This window comes from Scyliorhinus canicula, chromosome 19 (genome assembly GCF_902713615.1).
Source record: "Scyliorhinus canicula chromosome 19, sScyCan1.1, whole genome shotgun sequence".
NCBI classification, from domain to species: Eukaryota; Metazoa; Chordata; class Chondrichthyes; order Carcharhiniformes; family Scyliorhinidae; genus Scyliorhinus; species Scyliorhinus canicula.
The window spans coordinates 9,369,652-9,387,552 of record NC_052164.1 but is presented as its reverse complement, the minus strand read 5'-3'; the positions used below and the strand labels follow the sequence as shown (position 1 = coordinate 9,387,552).

At 45.8% G+C, this 17,901-nt stretch overlaps 1 protein-coding gene and 1 long non-coding RNA gene across 2 annotated transcripts in view; both read right to left on the bottom strand.

Moving 5' to 3' along the window:
- Window positions 1-2,757: 2,757 nt before the first annotated feature.
- LOC119954143 lies at window positions 2,758-7,509 on the bottom strand. The gene is made up of 2 exons (XR_005458177.1): window positions 7,222-7,509; window positions 2,758-3,835 (listed from the first exon to the last, which is right to left on the bottom strand). It is a non-coding gene; the product is annotated as an uncharacterized LOC119954143 (long non-coding RNA).
- Window positions 7,510-9,910: 2,401 nt separating this feature from the next.
- lasp1 (LIM and SH3 protein 1) overlaps window positions 9,911-17,901 on the bottom strand; it is a 192,803-nt gene continuing 184,812 nt past the window's right edge. The window contains exons 6-7 of the mRNA XM_038778688.1: window positions 17,109-17,197; window positions 9,911-13,534 (exon numbers count right to left, since the gene is read on the bottom strand). Coding sequence (XP_038634616.1) covers window positions 13,361-13,534; window positions 17,109-17,197 — 263 coding nt within the window. The 3' untranslated portion in view covers window positions 9,911-13,360. The remainder of the gene's footprint in view (window positions 13,535-17,108; window positions 17,198-17,901) is intronic.

The following is a 17,901-nucleotide window of genomic DNA, read 5'->3' as shown; positions in this document are numbered from 1 at the left end:
CGTGACCTCGGTGGGAAAGTGGTACTGTCACAGGCTGAGTAATCCAGATACCCTCGGCTAATCTGGGCGATGGACAGATTCAAATCCCACCACAGCAGATCACGGAATTTAAATTCAATTGATTACATCTGGAATTATAAAGATAGTCTCAGTTATAGTGACCATGAAATTATCACTGATTGTTGTAAAAACCCATCTGGTTCCCTAACGTCGTTTAGGGAAGGAAATCTGCCGTACCTGGTCTGGCCTACGTGTGACCCCCAAGCCCACAGCAATGGTGGCTGCCTCTGAAATATTGAACAAATGCTGGACTTGCCAGCAATGCTTACATCCCTGAATGAATAAAGAAAAAAACGTTCCAGTTCACAGCAATTCCCTGTGTCAAATATTCCCATGTGTAAGAGCCCTTCCTGTTTATTTCCTTTGTTCCCACTTCTTTCCTTTTCTTTTTATTATTTTCGTCTATGGACTCATAATCAGGATGTGCCTTTAAGCGGAAGACTCTGTTGAAACAGCCTGCCTGCCAGGACATTGTGTTCCCAGGTTTTGTATCCTGGAAAGGAGAAGCCAGACTCTTCGGCACTGAGTGGACCTTAGGCACCAGCTTTGAAGGGAGGCAGTTTGATTGGTTAACTGACAACTGGTGGGTTGGCCAGGGACAGTGTTCTGCCTGACAATGGTCAGTGATTGGTTCCTGCGTGATGCTTCCTGAGAGGACTTAGCAGAAGTGTTTAGACCTTAGAAGTGAAAGGAATACCCTCTCCTGCTTGCTGAAGTGAAAGAACATCACTATTGTTCTCAAAGTAGTGAGTTCCTGGCACACCCATTGCTGTGAACCTGAAGTTAAGCTGAGTCTGCAGAGAAAGGAGACAACCTTGCCAGAGAAAACCAACTCAAGCCTAGAAGGAAGAAGCATCAAAACGAAAGTCTGAACTTGCGAAAGGCATTGACTGGAAGTTATCCCAGTGCATCAAAGATCCTTATCCTATTATTTTTATTGATATTTTCTTCCCTTTCAACCACACTTTCCCCTCTGTGTTGTTTGTCTGTGTGTGTGAGTGCATACAGAGTTAGAAAGAGGGGGTGCAAAAGAGGTAATAGATGGTCAGTTACATTTTCTATCTGTTGAATTATAATACTGTACATGATAAAACATTACTTGTGTTTTAAAGTTACAAACCTGGTGACTGTAGTTTATTGAGCTCAACCAAGGGCATTGTGAATTTTAAATAAAATCTAATTTCTCCTGTGTTGCGACTCTGGGACAAGTGGGGCTGGAATTGACCGCGCGCTAGCCCAGGGTGTCGTGACACATGTCACCTCTGGATTTCTTGCCAATTATCTTAAATCTATGCCCTCTGAGCATCCTGACAGTGCAAACCTCGGGATTTAATGTCCTCTAGTCTTCCTATCTGGACTTAATGGGGGGGCAAAGATGGGATGGCAATGGGGTCTCCATCCACCATCTTCCCCCCTCCCCCTCTCCTACCTACAGTTTCCAAACACGCCACCGGAGGCAGCATTAAATGTTGCCCACAGTTTCTTCTTATTTACTCTCTTAAAACCATTGCTCTAATATGTTAACAAATGCAAAAATATGCCGATTCCTTAGATATTCCTGTATGATTTCTATAACAGGTCAGTTATTTAACTTTTTTTTAAGACATTTTCCTGTTAACCTATTCAATTGGACAATCACCATCAGGGCAGCACGGTAGCACAGTGGTTAGCACTGTTGCTTCACAGCTCCAGGGTCCCAGGTTCGATTCCCGGCTTGGGCCACTGTCTGTGTGGAGTCTGCACGTTCTCCCCGTGTCTGCGTGGGTTTCCTCCGGGTGCTCCGGTTTCCTCCCACAGTCCAAAGATATGCAGGTTAGGCGGATTGGCCATGCTAAATTGCCCCTTAAGTGTCCAAAAAAAAAGGTTAGGTGGGGTTACTGGGTTACAGGGATAGGGTGGAGGTGTGGGCTTGAGTAGGGTGCTCTTTCCAATAGCCGGTGCAGACTCGATGTGCCGAATTCATGCCCATAGATGTCTGAAAGTTGCCACCCAAGTGCATTGAGCCGTGAAGAAAGCCTATAGTGTGTTCACATTTATTAACAGGCGGATTGAGTTTAAGAGCCGTGAGGTTATGCTGCAACTGTACAAGACCTTGGTTAGATCACATTTGGAGTATTGTGTGCAGTTCTGGTCACCTCATTATAGGAAGGATGTGGAAGCATTGGAAAGTGTGCAAAGGAGATTTACCAGGATGCTGCCTGGATTGGAGGGTAGGTCTTATGAGGAAAGGTTGAGGGAGCTAGGGCTTTTCTCATTGGAGCGGAGGAGGATGAGAGGTGACTTAATTGAGGTGTATAAGATGATGAGAGGGATAGAGTGGACGTTCAGCGACTTTTTCCTCGGGTGGATGTGGCTGTTACAAGGGGGCATAACTATAAGGTTCATGGTGGAAGATACAGGAGGGATGTCAGAGGTAGGTTCTTTACTCAGAGAGTGGTTGGGGTGTGGAACGCACTCCCAGCTATGGTAGTGGAGTCAGACACTTTAGGAACAAGCGGTTATTGGATAGGCATATGGAGTGCACTAGAATGATTGGGAGTAGGTTGATTTGATCTTAGTTTCAGACTAGTTTGGCACAACATCGTGGGCCGAAGGGCCTGTACTGTGCTGTACAGTTCTATGTTGGCCTCCTTCTGCACTGTAAATTCTTGGATTCTATGATTCTATGAGGGTCTGTGCACTGGGAAAGGTGGTTCATTTCTGGTGGGTTTTGAGTTTATTATTTTCAATCCGTTCCAATACAAAACAGAGCATCCTTTACAATAATACCTGTGAGGTTCTAAAAAAAAACACTTACATTTACTGAATTCCAAAATCAAACAAAGGAGAGCAGTTTGGTGCTGAATAAGATACTCGCCTCTCAGTGTCAGGGGTAAGCTTCAAATACCTGCGGGGAGATGGGGGTGAAATATTATACAGAGTGAATTCACCAACATAAAATGTGTCGCACATCTCCTGCCTGACATTTTTTCTGTCTCTTCACTTATTCCATTTCTTGCCCCTTTTGTCTTTCGCCGTCATCCCCTTAAGTCGCTTAATCATCCCTGCCCTCCACCTGTTAAATCTCTAACTTCTTCCAGTTCTGAAGAAAGGCCATCGACATGAAAAGCTAATTCTGTTCCTCGCCCTCGGCATTTTATGCCCTTATTTTGCATTTCCAGTGTCTGCAGTGTTTGGTTCTCACGACAGTCTTGACTCTGAACAGTTAGATAAGTAATTATAAAGTATAATAAAATCTCTGCGTATCTCATGTGGAATCTTAATTTAACTTCCCTTTGACTAATAGTCAGGACACTGCACCGTGTCTACTGCATACAACATTTGTGCGATCTGTCACTCTGTGCTGGAGGAACTGAGCTCATCACTACACAGATGTATTAACAGGTGAAGCAGTTCGGGCCCAATCCGGGGCAGCAATGAGAAGTATCTGGAAACCACAACGGCCCAAGAGGACATCACTTTTTAATCCACTGACGGAATTCACAGTGGATGAGAGATGGCAGGTGTTTCCGCATTCCAATAGTTGAAACGTCTCGCCCAAAGGCACAGTCTATCGCAGGAGCCAGAGTTCATCTCAGGATCTTTTAGAAAACCGGGGACCAATAATGTTTGTTTGGTGGAAATCTCAGGGTGCCCATTAATCTTCCTGACAGTAAGTGGTGCTCAGCAGTTGCTGGCGCTCAAAGGACTCCACGCAATCCCACTGCGGAGACGAGTCCCAGAAAGATGTTCTTAACAGTCCAACAGGGAGCCTCGCGTCTGTACTAGAGCCCAGCTGCAGAAAGACAAGAACAGTTTTACCGAATTACAAAGGGCACAAGGGTAATTGTGTCTAGAATCTGCAACCATTTCTGGAACATGCCACTGAGTCCTAAATGTAGGGCAGCACGGTAGCGCAGTGGTTAGCACTGATGCCTCACGGCGCCGAGGTCCCAGGTTCGATCCCGGCTCTGGGTCACTGTCGTGTGGAGTTTGCACATTCTCCCCGTGTTTGTTTGGGTTTTGCCCCCACAACCCAAAGATGTGCAGGGTAGGTGGATTGGCCACGCTAAATTGCCTCTTAATTGGAAAAATGAATTGGGTTCACAAAATTTATTTTTTTTAAGTCCTAAATGTAAACAGGAAGCAAATTAATCTTTGCAGTTCAACAATCAGATCTGTCCAGAAGGTAAATAGCTCTCAGTTACTAAATAGCCAATTAACTTTTAATCTTAAATTAAAATACTGAGAACACATCTGATAAAACTGCCACCACAACTTGCATTGGGATAGCTCACGCCGAGGTTCAATCCCTTGGGCACTTGAGGTCCTTCAGTATTTATTTAGTACTGGGAGATGGTGGCAGTTTACACAGTTTACACTGACATTGTCAGTGGATTAGTAATCCAGAGGCCCAGGGTAATGCTCTGGGGACATGGGTTCAAATCCCACCAAAGCAGTTGGTGAAATTTAAATTCAATGAATAAAATCTGGAATTAAGAAACTAGTCTCAGTAACGGTGAACATGACATTATCATCGATTATTCACCTGGTTCTTTTAATGTCCTTTAGGGAAAGAAATCTGCCGTCCTTACCCAGTCTGGCCTACATGTGACTCCAGACCCACAGTTATGTGGTTGACTCTCAACTACCCTCTGAGATGTGCAGTTCAAGAGTAATTAGGGATGGCCAATAAATTTCTCAGTGATGCCTGCATCCCATAAATGAATAAAGAAATAAAATATTTACAGTCAACATTTATCAGTGTGCCCAGGTGGGATACTAAGACCCTGTTTAATTGTGCAGCCACCACCAAAAGCAAACCATAGAGCACCTTATATGCATCATATAGAATGTCAATGGGCCATTCGGCCCATCAAGTACACTCTAAAAGAGCATCCTACCTAGACTCACTCCCCTGACCAATCCCCGTAACCCCACCTAACCTGCACATCTTTGGACTGTGGGAGGAAACTCGAGCACCCGGAGGAAACCCACGCAGACACGGGGAGAATGCGTAAACTCCACACAGTCACCAGAGGACGGAATTGAACCCGGGTCATTGGTGCTGCTGGTAAACATCCTGGGTCACTTCACAGGGGCATTATCAAACACAATTTGACACCGAGCCAGATATTGAACAGGTGACCATAAACTTGGTTTCTTAAGTCTCTGGAGTGAGACTTAAACCCAGAACTTTCTGACAGTGGGAGAGTATAGTAGCTGACGGCGTGGGGTAAAGGAGGAGGGGGTGATTAACTTGGTGGTTTTAAAGGAATGGTGAGAATAGTTGCAAGCTGAAAAATGCGAGGGAGCCAACATCTGTGTAAAAGCTAAAGGTGCATTGAGAGAGCATGAGAGGGGGAGAGAGCAAGAGGGAGAGAGGTTGGGAGGGAGAGAGAGAGGGAGGGAGAGAGAGAGGGAGGGAGAGATAGAGTGAGAGAAAGAGAGGCAGCTCGAGGGATGGAGAACAAGAGAGAGAAGGAGAGTGTGAAAAAATGCATTGGAGACTTCCTAGGACAAGAGTGATAAGAGTCATAGTTGTTTACAGCATGAAAACAGGCCCTTCAGCCCAGCTTGCCCATGCCGCCCAGTTTCAATCACTAAGACAGCTTAAGGTTGGGGGAAGAAGATTATTACTGAAAGTGGGGAGATTCTGGAGCAAGCTGAAATAGGAACAGAAAATGCTGGATAAACTCAGCAGGTCTGACAGCATCTGTGGAGAGAGAGGCAGAGTTTTTTTTTTTTAAATTTAGATTAGCCAATTATTTTTTCCAATTAAGGGGCAATTTAGTGTGGCCAATCCACCTACTTTGCACATTTTTGGGTTGTGGGGGCGAAACCCACGCAGACACGGGGAGAACGTGCAAACTCCACACGGACAGTGACCCAGAGCCGGGATCGAACCTGGGACCTCAGCGCCGTGAGGCGGTTGTGCTAACCACTAGGCCACCGTGCTGCCCTTGAGAGAGGCAGAGTTAACGAGTGGGGTTTTCTCTGCCTCCCAGCCCTTGCGGAGTGTTCCGCAGTGATGCAGGTAGCCTGCCATTGACTGGTGCCAGGACCTCCTGATCCCACCGCTGACAACAAGGTTTCCCGTTCTCCCCACGCCTTGTTGCCAGGAAACTCACGGGGGGGGGGGGGGGGGGGGGGGGGGAGGGGGGGGGGGGGGGGGGAATCTGCGTTGTCGCGACTGGAAAAGGCGAGAATGGGGAGTAACCTCCGGCCAATGTTTTGAGCCCAAAGGAACATAGAACATAGAACAGTACAGCACAGAACAGGCCCTTCGGCCCTCGATGTTGTGCCGAGCAATGATCACCCTACTTAAACCCACGTAACCCGTATACCCGTAACCCAACAATCCCCCCATTAACCTTACACTACGGGCAATCCACCTAACCCGCACATCTTTGGACTGTGGGAGGAAACCGGAGCACCCGGAGGAAACCCACGCACACACGGGGAGGACGTGCAGACTCCACACAGACAGTGACCCAGCCGGGAATCGAACCTGGGACCCTGGAGCTGTGAAGCATTGATGCTAACCACCATGCTACCGTGAGGCCCCCAACCTTCCGCAGAACTGCGACCTCAAGAATCCTCGCGGACCCCGAGCGTTAACTCGGTTTCTCTCTCCACAGATGCTGCCAGACTTGCTGAGTTCATTCAACATTTTCCAGGTCTTTAAAAATATTAATCAAGAGTCATGTCCAAAAGCAAGACATTCCCATTGGTCTCCACGCTGGGGGGTGGGGGGGGAGGTGGCAATAGTACCTACTGCACCTTTAAACCACAGGGGCAGACCCTGGGCTGGAACATCTCGCAGATTGGACACAGGAGGGAAGGTCTCGCTTCTGCTCATTGGACAGAACCCGCTTTGTAATTCGCTCTCCCAGCTGTCCATCAACATTTCCGGGTTAAATGGGCTAGTCTCCAAACCCAGGACACAATGAAAGCCTGTGTGTGACGTCACTGTTTCCAGTAAGAGCTATATAATGTGTTGTTGTGGCGGCAATAAAACCCCATTGAGGGGGGGTCAAAAATCACAGGACGCGCCTCTGCATTTAAAGGTTCGGTTTGCAATTCGACCAGGCTTTAGGTTTTGCAAATGTCCAATTCCTGGATCTTTATTTGCAATGACGTTTCGAAGATCTGCAGAAATTAAAAATATTTTGCACAAACCTGTTGGCAAATCCGCGGTGGGGGTCATCTCCCCCCCCTCCCAGCCTCCGCCTTCCAGCTTTGTCAGGACCCCCCCTGCCCCGAGTTGCTGCTGCTTCCATCTCTCACAGGACGTAGATGATGTAGGAGAGGATCACTAAACTCACAATGGCAAAAAGCATCAGCAGAAACACGTCCAGCATTGTGAATAAATAGAGGGGGGGGGGGGGGGGGGGAGAAAGAGGTGAGGGAAGGACAGCAAATGGACTTGCTTCCAATGGTCTCCCGTTTTCAGATTACAACAGTGTCAAAAAGGGAGAAGGGTGGGGGTTGCGGAAGAGAGGGAGACACCAAGTGCTAATTGAGGGAAGTACACAATGACTTCAAGTCAACAGTCACAAGAAAAATGGATCTCAGTTGGGAAATCTGTCCATTATCTCTGTTAGCATGTGTGTGTCACCTCGAACTCCAGGAGAACTCCCAAGAGGACAACAGGAAACACTTTAGGGATGTCCTCAAAGCATCCCTGAAGAGGTCAAACATTCCTGCACCGCTGCCTCCGAGCACCGGGTCACTATCCGTGTGGGGTTTGCACGTTCTCCCAGTGTCTGCGTGGGTCTCACCCCCACAACCAAAGATGTGCAGGGTAGGTGGATTGGCCACGCTAAATTGCCCCTTAATTTGGAAATAAAATAATTGGGTCATCAAAACTTATTTTTAATAAAGCATTCCTGCCGGATCATGGGCAGTCCCTGGCTTCTGGCCAACCGAAATAAAGGAAGCTGATTCGGGAAGGTACCAAACTCATCGAGAGACTTTGACGGGAGGGTGCAGAGGTGATGTCGGAAAGTCAGAAGGAATGCACAAACCTCCAAACAGCCCATTTGCCCGGCCCCCCACCTGTCCCACATGTGGCAGATTCTGCAGAGCACGCATTGGAATTATAGCCCATCTCAGAACCTGTCGAACCGCAGTGGAAGCAAGGCATCCTCGAGATGTAGGAGGAACATGTGACCAAACTGGACCCTAATCTCGTGCCTCCACCACTTCCGTTGCTCCACCTTTGGTAGCCTTACCTTCAGCCGTTTAGGCTCTGCTGGAGAACTCAGTGCCATGAGTTTGCATGGAGACAGCTGTAGGCAGTATTCAAAGGGCCTCAATTGGTATGCGTCGCTCCGGGTGCCAAGTTTAGAACAGCAGTTTAGGTAATAATCAAGTGTCATAGCTTATGGAGGAGAAACAGATTATAGACAATTGGGAAGGTCTACGAGATAATATATATTCAAGGGAGTTGATGGGGGCAAACAGCCGAATACTCAGAACGCATAATCAAAGTACAACAAAGGTATAATTGCCCAGACTCAAGAGAAGCCAAGAGAGGCAGTTACCATCCAGCAGTCTCAGAAAGCGGACCAGCCAGGTTCCAGCCTGAAGGCCAAGTTTACAGAAAACAAGCTTCTAAGTCTTGGAGCCAAGGTAGTGCAGAAAACCTTTGTAACAGCAGTTTTAAAATATCTTCGCTGGACCAGGAAAAGGATGGTTCCCAGATTTGAGTATCATCCCTGTATTATTTGCTAACAATGGCTGGTTATTCAATGTGGATGTTGTTTGGGAAACAGGGAAAGTCTTACAGTGTTCAGGTACCATAGATACATTATGTAACCAGGGGTGCGTTCCATATAAACTGCGTGTGTGTTTAGAATTCATACATCTTAATTGTGTGAGTAGAGTAGTCTTGTTCGTGTGTATTTGTCTTTTCTTTACTATAATAAACAGTTTTAAATGATTGTTACACCGCGACTGGGCTGTTTATTCTCACTTGGGTTTCACTTGTCTCCACACACCAAAACAAACTAAAACTATACATTCCCTCGAACCGACGTTTCAATAGGGATCACCTTGCAGATAACGTGAGAAATTGACTTTTTCACAAGTTCACAATTAGCCGACCGAAATTCTCCAAACCCTTTTTTAAAAAATTAATGCAGGTGTCACTGGCTGGATCAGCATTTATTGCCCATCCCTAATTGCCCTTGCTGGGGCATTTCAGTGTTCATTGTCGTGGATCTGGAATCACACGTAGGCCAGACTGGGTAATAATGGCAGATTTCCTTCCCTAAAAGGACATTAGTGAACCTAATAGGATTTTACAACAACCGACAATGGTTTCATGGTCACCGTCAAGAGTTGTGAATCTATTGTGAATACCACTATGTCACCATCCTCTTTTATATAATCCTGGCTAAAATTATATTTAAATCAATTCTAACATGTATCAGTCATTCTGATGATGTGTTAAAACAAGAGACCGTGTGCATTCTCAGGTGACCATAAAAGATCCCTTGGCCCTATTTCAAAGAACAGAGGGCGATTCATCCCTCTGTTCTGGCCAATACTTAATACCTTAATTGGGATATGACTAATTTAATTGTTCAAAAACTTCAATTGGTTATTATCTCATAGCTGTTTGTTGGAGCTTGCTGTGCAGAAATTGGCTGCTGCGATTCCCATATTACAAGGCTAACTACACTCTGAAGAAGGTATTTCATTGGTTATAAAGCATTTTGGGGTGGCCTGAGATGATGTAAAACGCTATACAAATGCAAATTCTTCCTTTCTGAGGAAAAGGAGATTTAAGATTGTAACAGGTTAATAGTTCCAACAATAAAACACATTTCTAAATAAATAAAGTCCACACTATTGTCCCACATTATTTCCCATCATTTAGTTTATTGACAGTCTGTCATACAAGAATCATGCCAAAAATACATTTTTTCCTAAAAATTGCAAGCATGGTAATGAAGAATTCAGAAATGCCAAGACATGCTTCATCTGAATCACAGTATTTTATGCAATTACTTATATATATCTTTAACACCACCTTTTATTTCCACTGACCCTCAACCTCCAAACTAGCCAAATTCTTGCAACAACACCTTTTTAAACATACTGGACGCTGTGTGGTCGGTGGTACAAAAAGGTTTCACCATTCAATGGCAAATTCCCATCCCAGGCAATTTATGATGGATAGAGGACATTTCCCTTCGCTGGGGAACACCCCCTCCCCCCCAACACTTGCTGTAAGCTGCTGTGTGAGGGATGCGAAGACACACGCCGTTGCTGGGGACGACCCAGAGTAACTCACGGGAAAATAACTTTATCCTCTTTCCCCCATCCCCCCCCCCTCAAGTTCAACAAAACAATGCGTTTCAATGGAATTGCAGCTTAAAGACGTTAGCTCCCCCTGCACTTGTACCTCATCTTCAATGAGCCACTCCGAACCAAAGCTAACTTCAGATGCTTCCTTTCCCCCCCCCCCCACCCCCCACCCACAGGTACTTGCGTAACTCAATAACACCTTCAGCAAAAGCTCTAAGCAGAACGTGATAGGCACGATGTTTCTTGAAAAAAACCACAATTTTCCGACCAATTAATTAGCAATAACAACTGCGAGTTTCAAATTAAATAGCATGTTAAGACAAAGCAGTTAACGTGTTGATTCCATGGAATGTTGAAAGAGTCATCAATATTGGCACCCAATGTCTACACATTTGTGCTTTATGTACACATCTTCTGTGGTCCACTACCTTAAAAGCCTGAATATTACCAGCATATCAGTTAACCAGTCATGTAAAGCCCGGGCCATTTCACACAAGGATTCCATTGCTTTTACTGTTTCTAGTGCTGATAACACAAGGAGAACACTCTTTGACAAAGAGTCATCGGACTCGAAACGTTAGCTCTTTTCTCTCCCTACAGATGCTGCCAGACTTGCTGAGATTTTCCAGCATTTTCCCTTTCGTTTCAGATTCCAGCATCCGCAATAATTTGCTTTTAACACAAGGAGAACACTCTTTCCCCCCCCCTCCCCCACCTTAAAATTACCCAACCACTCAAAATATTTCTGTATTTGTGATGCACAGACTCGATTGAAACCCTGCACTTGACTGAAGACTGTTCCAACATTAGTCAATACAATATTCTATTCAGTTTCATATTTATTTCACTACAGACAGTCAAAATGCTCCAGCTTTCACTTTAACACTATCGGGGGGGATTTACAATGCTTTCTAAGTATACTGAGCTGTTTACTGAGTAGCAAAACAGCAGAAAACGGTTAGGGCTCTGGGTGACGCAATCCAATCTTCTGAGGGACTTCATCAATCCATCATGTTCAATACCAGAATCGATCAACTAATCAGTACAATAGCAGACAAAACAGCCAACTGATAAAATTAATGACTTGACGATGCCGCTCAGGAGAGCTGGTACATTTCTGGTACCCAAATTCATAAACGGGCATTTACATGGGCACAGCAAGGCGGGTGCTGCCCTCTTCCAAGTATCTCAATACACAGAGAGTGTGTGGGTGTATAAAGAGATCCCAGACTGGCTCCCACTGGATACTCATTACCCAGGTGGTGGAGGGAATTGCTTGGAGGCAGGTCTCCATTGTCAGCACCACTTAACTGGATAGGAATGACAAAATGTTGCTCAGTCAAACTGGATTCAGTCTCAGCAAAGCCCCACGTATTGCAAGTTAACACAGGAATGACTCTGAAAAGCAACATGCGTTAATCCCTGGAAAACTAAAAATTCTGTTCAAGTTGCATATTGTTGCCAATTTCATTCTTTCACAGTTTAATTTTAATGGTGTAAAATGCTTCAAGATCCGATTTTCAAAATGGGAGGAAAATTAGCAAGTTTGAAGGTGTCACCAATGAGAAGGTCCGGCGTTGTTTTTGCAACGAGTTGCAACAGCCAAAGGTAGGGTCAGCAACCTGGCAAACACATTGACTAAGATAAATATATTTCCTCCAGCTTGGGTTCTACAGGAATACCAATCTTGTCATTGCAAATTTTAAACCAATTGAGTGTAACATTTTTATTTTTTTTAAATGGGGAGGGCTCCTCCCCCACCCCCACTTACCAACCTATTCAATTCAAATCAATTCCCAATTTCACTCCCCCCCCCCACCTCCTCCTAGTATTAAAATTCACCTCCGTACAGCCAACCTGTATTACACTGTCTCACTATTCTGGCATGTAACTGAGGGCTGTTATAAAAGACTGATATTATAGTACAGTTAGGTGAAGGATTGGGGGAAGATTGGCAGCAGGTAGGATTTCATTCAGTTCCTCAATTCCAGGAATGATTCAATTTCTGATGTCTGTTGGCTGGTCCCCAGCCATTTTGGAGGGAAAGGATGGTTACAGAGACTTTTAGTTCCAACCTGTTTCCTTCACTTCCCTAAAAATTGCAAGTGCCAAATAATTCCACTATTTGCAGGAGGCAATATATTGAGATTGCTGGTTCTTTAAGAATTGTGGACATGTTTCATTGAACTATATGGCTATGATACCTCGCCCACCGTCAAATAATATTGTCGTGCTCACTCGCTAGGTTGACACATTAAGAATGAGGTCATAAATGATACAATTTGGAACACTGGAATTCCAGTTTTCCTGTTCATTTGTGTCTCTCTGGTGTTTGTGTGTGTGTGTGTGTGTGTCTCTCGCTCTCTGTGTTGTGTGTGTGTGTCTCTCTCGGTGTTGCGTGCATGTCCCTCTCTCAGTGTTGTGTGCATGTCCCTCTCTGTGTGCTGTGTGTGTGTCTGTATCACTCTCTGGGTTTAGAGCTGATGAAACAGAATGTTTGCCAACCTGCATTCAAACTCTCTCCCCTGTTGAGAGAATGATCCTGTATTTTGGTCCAGTACGAGTTATTACAGCAATTTACAAGCTAAAAACAATGCTTCCGTTTAACTAGGATAGGTGTGAGGCTTAATCTGAGGATATCCAACTCAATCATCAAGTACAGTAATCCAGAGCCAAGAATTTCAAATTAAGGATCTGCAAGGGGTAGGGTTATTTAAAGAAAGGGGATTTGGACAATGTAGAACAGTGAAAAAAGCTTTGAAGGCGGACTACCTTTCCTTCTTCAACATAGTTAAGTCAAAGAAAATTTTGACTGTATTTATTCCAGTAAATACTACTAAATCAGAGAAATGGAAAAAAGGCTCTGTTACGTAATCGGAACCACAATTTAATACATTATTTTTTTTAACCTAATATTTTTGTCAAATTACTGTTGGGATCCATACTGTAATTTATTTATAATATATAATCAAAGCATAAGCAGGGGTTGATCTAGGCTCCATTACACTGCTTCCACATAGTTAGCTGGCAGCATGCCCGTGTCACCCGTTCTCTCCACGGTGCCATACATCCACCCTTCGTCAATCTGTTGTACATCAACAATTAAGTCGCCGTCTTGGAATGAGATCTCATCGTCATCAGCAGCTGCATAGTCGTACACAGCCCGATATCTCTTCTACAAAACAAGACAAAATAAAAGAGAGGTTGCCAAAGGGTAATCCCACCCACTCCCCAACCCCATCCCCAAAACACACACTTTGCCCCCTCCTTCCAGGATGGTTCCATGGTCAATGTCGACCATCTGGACGCTCACTAAATGACAGCTCAGTGGGTATGATGTGGAGATGCCGGCGTTGGACTGGGGTGAGCACAGTAAGAAGTCTTACAACACCAGGTTAAAGTCCAACAGGTTTATTTCAAACACTAGCTTTTGGAACACTGCCCCTTCCTCAGGTGAGGGAGGAGCAGTGCTCCGAAAGCTAGTGTTTGAAACAAACATGTTGGACTTTAACCTGGTGTTGTAAGACTTCTTACTGAGCTCAGTGGGTGACAGCTTTGCCTCTAGACAGGAAGGTTCTGGATTCAAGTCCTATTCCAGAGACGTGAGAATATTTTTCATTATTACTTCACGGGATGAGCGCTGGAGAACAAACCACAGAATTATGCGAGAAATGCTGAACTTTAGGGGAGCACGGTGGCGCAATGGTTAGCACTGGGACTACGGCGCTGAGGACCCGGGTTCGAACCCCCGCCCTGGGTCACTGGCCATGTGGAGTTTGCACGTTCTCCCTGTGCCTGCGTGGGTTCTGTTGTGTTATGCTGCTTCAGATAACACAGGTTGCTACTTGATGCAGTCTTAACTAAAGGATGTTCCTGACTCTGAAATGAGTTCAACGTGTTTATTGAACTATTAACACCGTTCTCAAATGAGTTCGACTCTCTGCTAATCTAACTGTAGTAACTCAGTCTAACTGCAGCAGCTTGCTCTAAGCCACGTGCTGGGGTGTGATGTTGCTGATCAGCCCTGTCTAACTCTCTAGATGTCTGTCTGTGGAAAGAGGCAGGGTGTGAGTGCCTCATCCCTTTTATAGTGTTTATGTCATGCCCCCTTGTGGTGATGCCACCTCTCAGTGTCCTGACTGCCCATTGGCTGTGTCCTACTCTGAGTGTTCATTGGTTGCATGTTTGCATATCATGACAGGTTTCACCCCCACAACCCAAAGATGTGCAGTCCAGGTGGACCGGCCACACTAAATTGCCCCTTAATTGGAAAAAAAAATAATTGGGTACTCTAAATTAAAAAAAAAAGAAATGCTGAACTTTAAAAAGACCCAAGCTTACTTTGTTTCAAATGAACACAAACTCCAAGGATGGCTGAGAATGTACAGTCAGCCACTGGAAGGAATTTCTATTTCTTTAAGGGACAATGCAGCCCCCTCCCTGTTTCTAGAAAAGGTACTTCCAGAACCATCCAGGGACTGATTACCATCTTCAGTAAAGGCAAAGGGACATAATGGCTATCTCATCTCAAAAGATCCTGTGCGTAATGCTGAGCCAGGCTGGTGGATTCCATTTTTCACTCGGAATATACAAGGAACAGGTTATAAGCCAGTGGTCTGTGTATACTCTGAATGGATAAGCGGCTGCACATCTCAAAGGTCTCTCTCTGACAGAGGAAATCAGCCCAGCCAGCAAAAACATCCCAACTGGAAAGAGGAACTGGAGAATTTCTTTGCCAAACCACAGAACACTGGACTCAGCTATTTGCCTACTGGTGAACTCTACTGGAATCAAATCGTAATGGCCGCACACTTCAACATCTACTCCTCACAAGTCAAGGACTGTTCCGTCTACCTTCTTACTTATATTTACTTAAAATTGGACTCAATTCTCACATCTAATTTGTATGAATGTATAAACATGTGTTTTACCATTTTCCTCATGACCTTTTTAATAGTTTATAAATTTAGAATTAGAATTTACAGTGCAGAAGGAGGCCATTCGGCCCATCGAGTCTGCACCGGCTCTTGGAAAGAGCACCCTACCCAAGGTCAACACCTCCACCCTATCCCCATAACCCAGTAACCCCATCCAACACTAAGGGCAATTTTGGACACTAAGGGAAATTTATCACGGCCAATCCACCTAACCCGCACATCTTTGGACTGTGAGAGGAAACCGGAGCACCCGGAGGAAACCCACGCACACACGGGGAGGATGTGCAGACTCCGCACAGACAGTGACCCAAGCCGGAATCGAACCTGGGACCCTGGAGCTGTGAAGCAATTGTGCTATCCACAATGCTACCGTGCTGCCTTTACTCCAATTTAACTCAGGAACGTCTGGTTAAATCACTCCTTTTTATACATAACTATCAGGGAAGGGAATCTTAGTTAGCTTAAACCTTGTTGCTGCCAGTAAAGGGGGTTGAATAAAGACGGAGCCAGTCCTCCCTCCCTCCCTCCCCACCCAGATTTGTAACAATTTGGGGGTATGCGAGCCGGATGGTGACAAGTCGAGGAGTCTTGCCCGGATAAACAAATTTGGGGATCCTCACTTGGGGGTGGTCTTAACACTGGCGAGGCCAGCTTTGGGCCCCCACCCCTAGTTGCACGGTGAGCCGCCTTCTTGAAACGTATGGTGTAGGTACACCCACAGTGCTGCTAGGGGGGGGGGTTCCAGGGCTTTGGGAATCCAGCGACATGAAGAAACATGGATATAGTTCCAAGTCAGAATCATGCGCGGCTTGGTGGCCGTGTACCCATGCATCAGCTGCCTTTGTCCTTCTAGGTGGTAGAGGTCGCGAATTTGGAAGGTATTGTCAAAGGAGTCTTGATCAATTGCTGCAGTGCGTCTTACACTGCCACTGTGCATCTGTTAATCCATTTCCAGGGCAATACTGCTCCACCATCAGAGGCCTCGAGTTTCAGATGAGACACTGAACCAATCCCCCATCCACCCACTGAGTGAGATAGAAAAGATCCCATGGCACTACTTCGAAAAAGTCCAGCGGTGTTCTTCCCATTATTTTTTTAAAATAAATTTAGATACCCAATTCATTTTTTCCAATGAAGGGGCAATTTAGCGTGGCCAATCCACCTAGCCTGCACATCTTTGGGTTGTGGGGGTGAAACCCACGCAGACACGGGGAGAATGTGCAAACTCCACAAGGACAGTGACCCAGAGCCGGGATCGAACCTGGGACCTCGGCGCCGTGAGGCAGCAGTGCTAACCACTGCGCCACCGTGCTGCCCTTCTTCCCATTATTCTGGCCAATATTTATCCCCCATCAACATCACATGGGCAAGGGCAGCACGGTGGCGCAGTGGGTTAGCCCTGCGACCTCACGGCGCCGAGGTCCCAGGTTCGATTCTGGGTCACTGTCCGTGTGGAGTTTGCACATTCTCCCCGTGTCTGTGTGGGTTTCGCCCCCACAACCCAAAGATGTGCAGGTTAGGTGGATTGGCCAGGCTAAATTGCCCCTCAATTGGAAAAAATGAATTGGCACCCTAAATTTAAAAAAGAAAAATCACATGGGCAGATATCTGTTTATTTGTCTCATTCTTCTTTGTGGGACCTTGCCATGGAGAATATTGCTTGCAGCATTTCCAACATTATAATAGTTGTCGATTGGCTGGGCCTCCTGAAGTCAGGCAAGGTGTTATAGAAATGGAAGTTCTTTCTTTCTTCACCTTCCCACAGCAGTACCGAGGGAACAAGCAGAGGGGTTAAACAGGTTCAGAACTTACCCCAGCTGAGGGAGGCGGGGCACATGGTGCAGCGGGCGGAGTGTAGGCCGGGGTTTGAGGCTCCGCATCTGGCTGATGTTGCTGGTGGCCTGAATAAAGGTGAAGATAATTAAAGACAAGTTGGGAACAACCTACATCATTGCATTACAGCATTACATTACAGCAACGGCAAATATTAAAATTTGGAGAAGAGCAGATTCAACATGAGTTTTCCAAGATTTGTTTTTTGCCTACCAGTGAAGTGACCAGGTGGATTTTGTCAACATAAGCAAGTGGGAAAATATCACAAACGCTTTTTCATGATGGTCCTTTTAATATGCCTAACTTATCTCGTGTTGATTTGGTTTTGTCGGACTGCCTTCATTGGCCCCGCATACATTGGCAACAGCGTTTCAAACCAACTGCTCAACACTGGCCGCCACATTCACCTCCCCAAACCTCACACCAGCCACCCACTCACCCCCACAAACCTCACAGCAACTGCCCACTCCCCTCCCCTCCTCAGCCGCATGCCAACTGTCCAACTACTATTTCTTGTTTAATAAATTTAGAGGACCCAATTATTATTTTTTTCTAATTAAGGGGCAATTTAGCGTGGCCAATCCACCTAACTGCACATCTTTGGGTTGTGGGGGCGAAACCCACCCAGACATGGGGAGAATGTGCAAACTCCACACGGACAGTGACCCAGGGCCGGGATTCGATCCCGGGGCCTCAGCGCCGCAGTCCCAGTGCTAACCACTGCACCACATACTGCCCTTTTGTCCAACTACTATTACGGTCCCCCCTCATG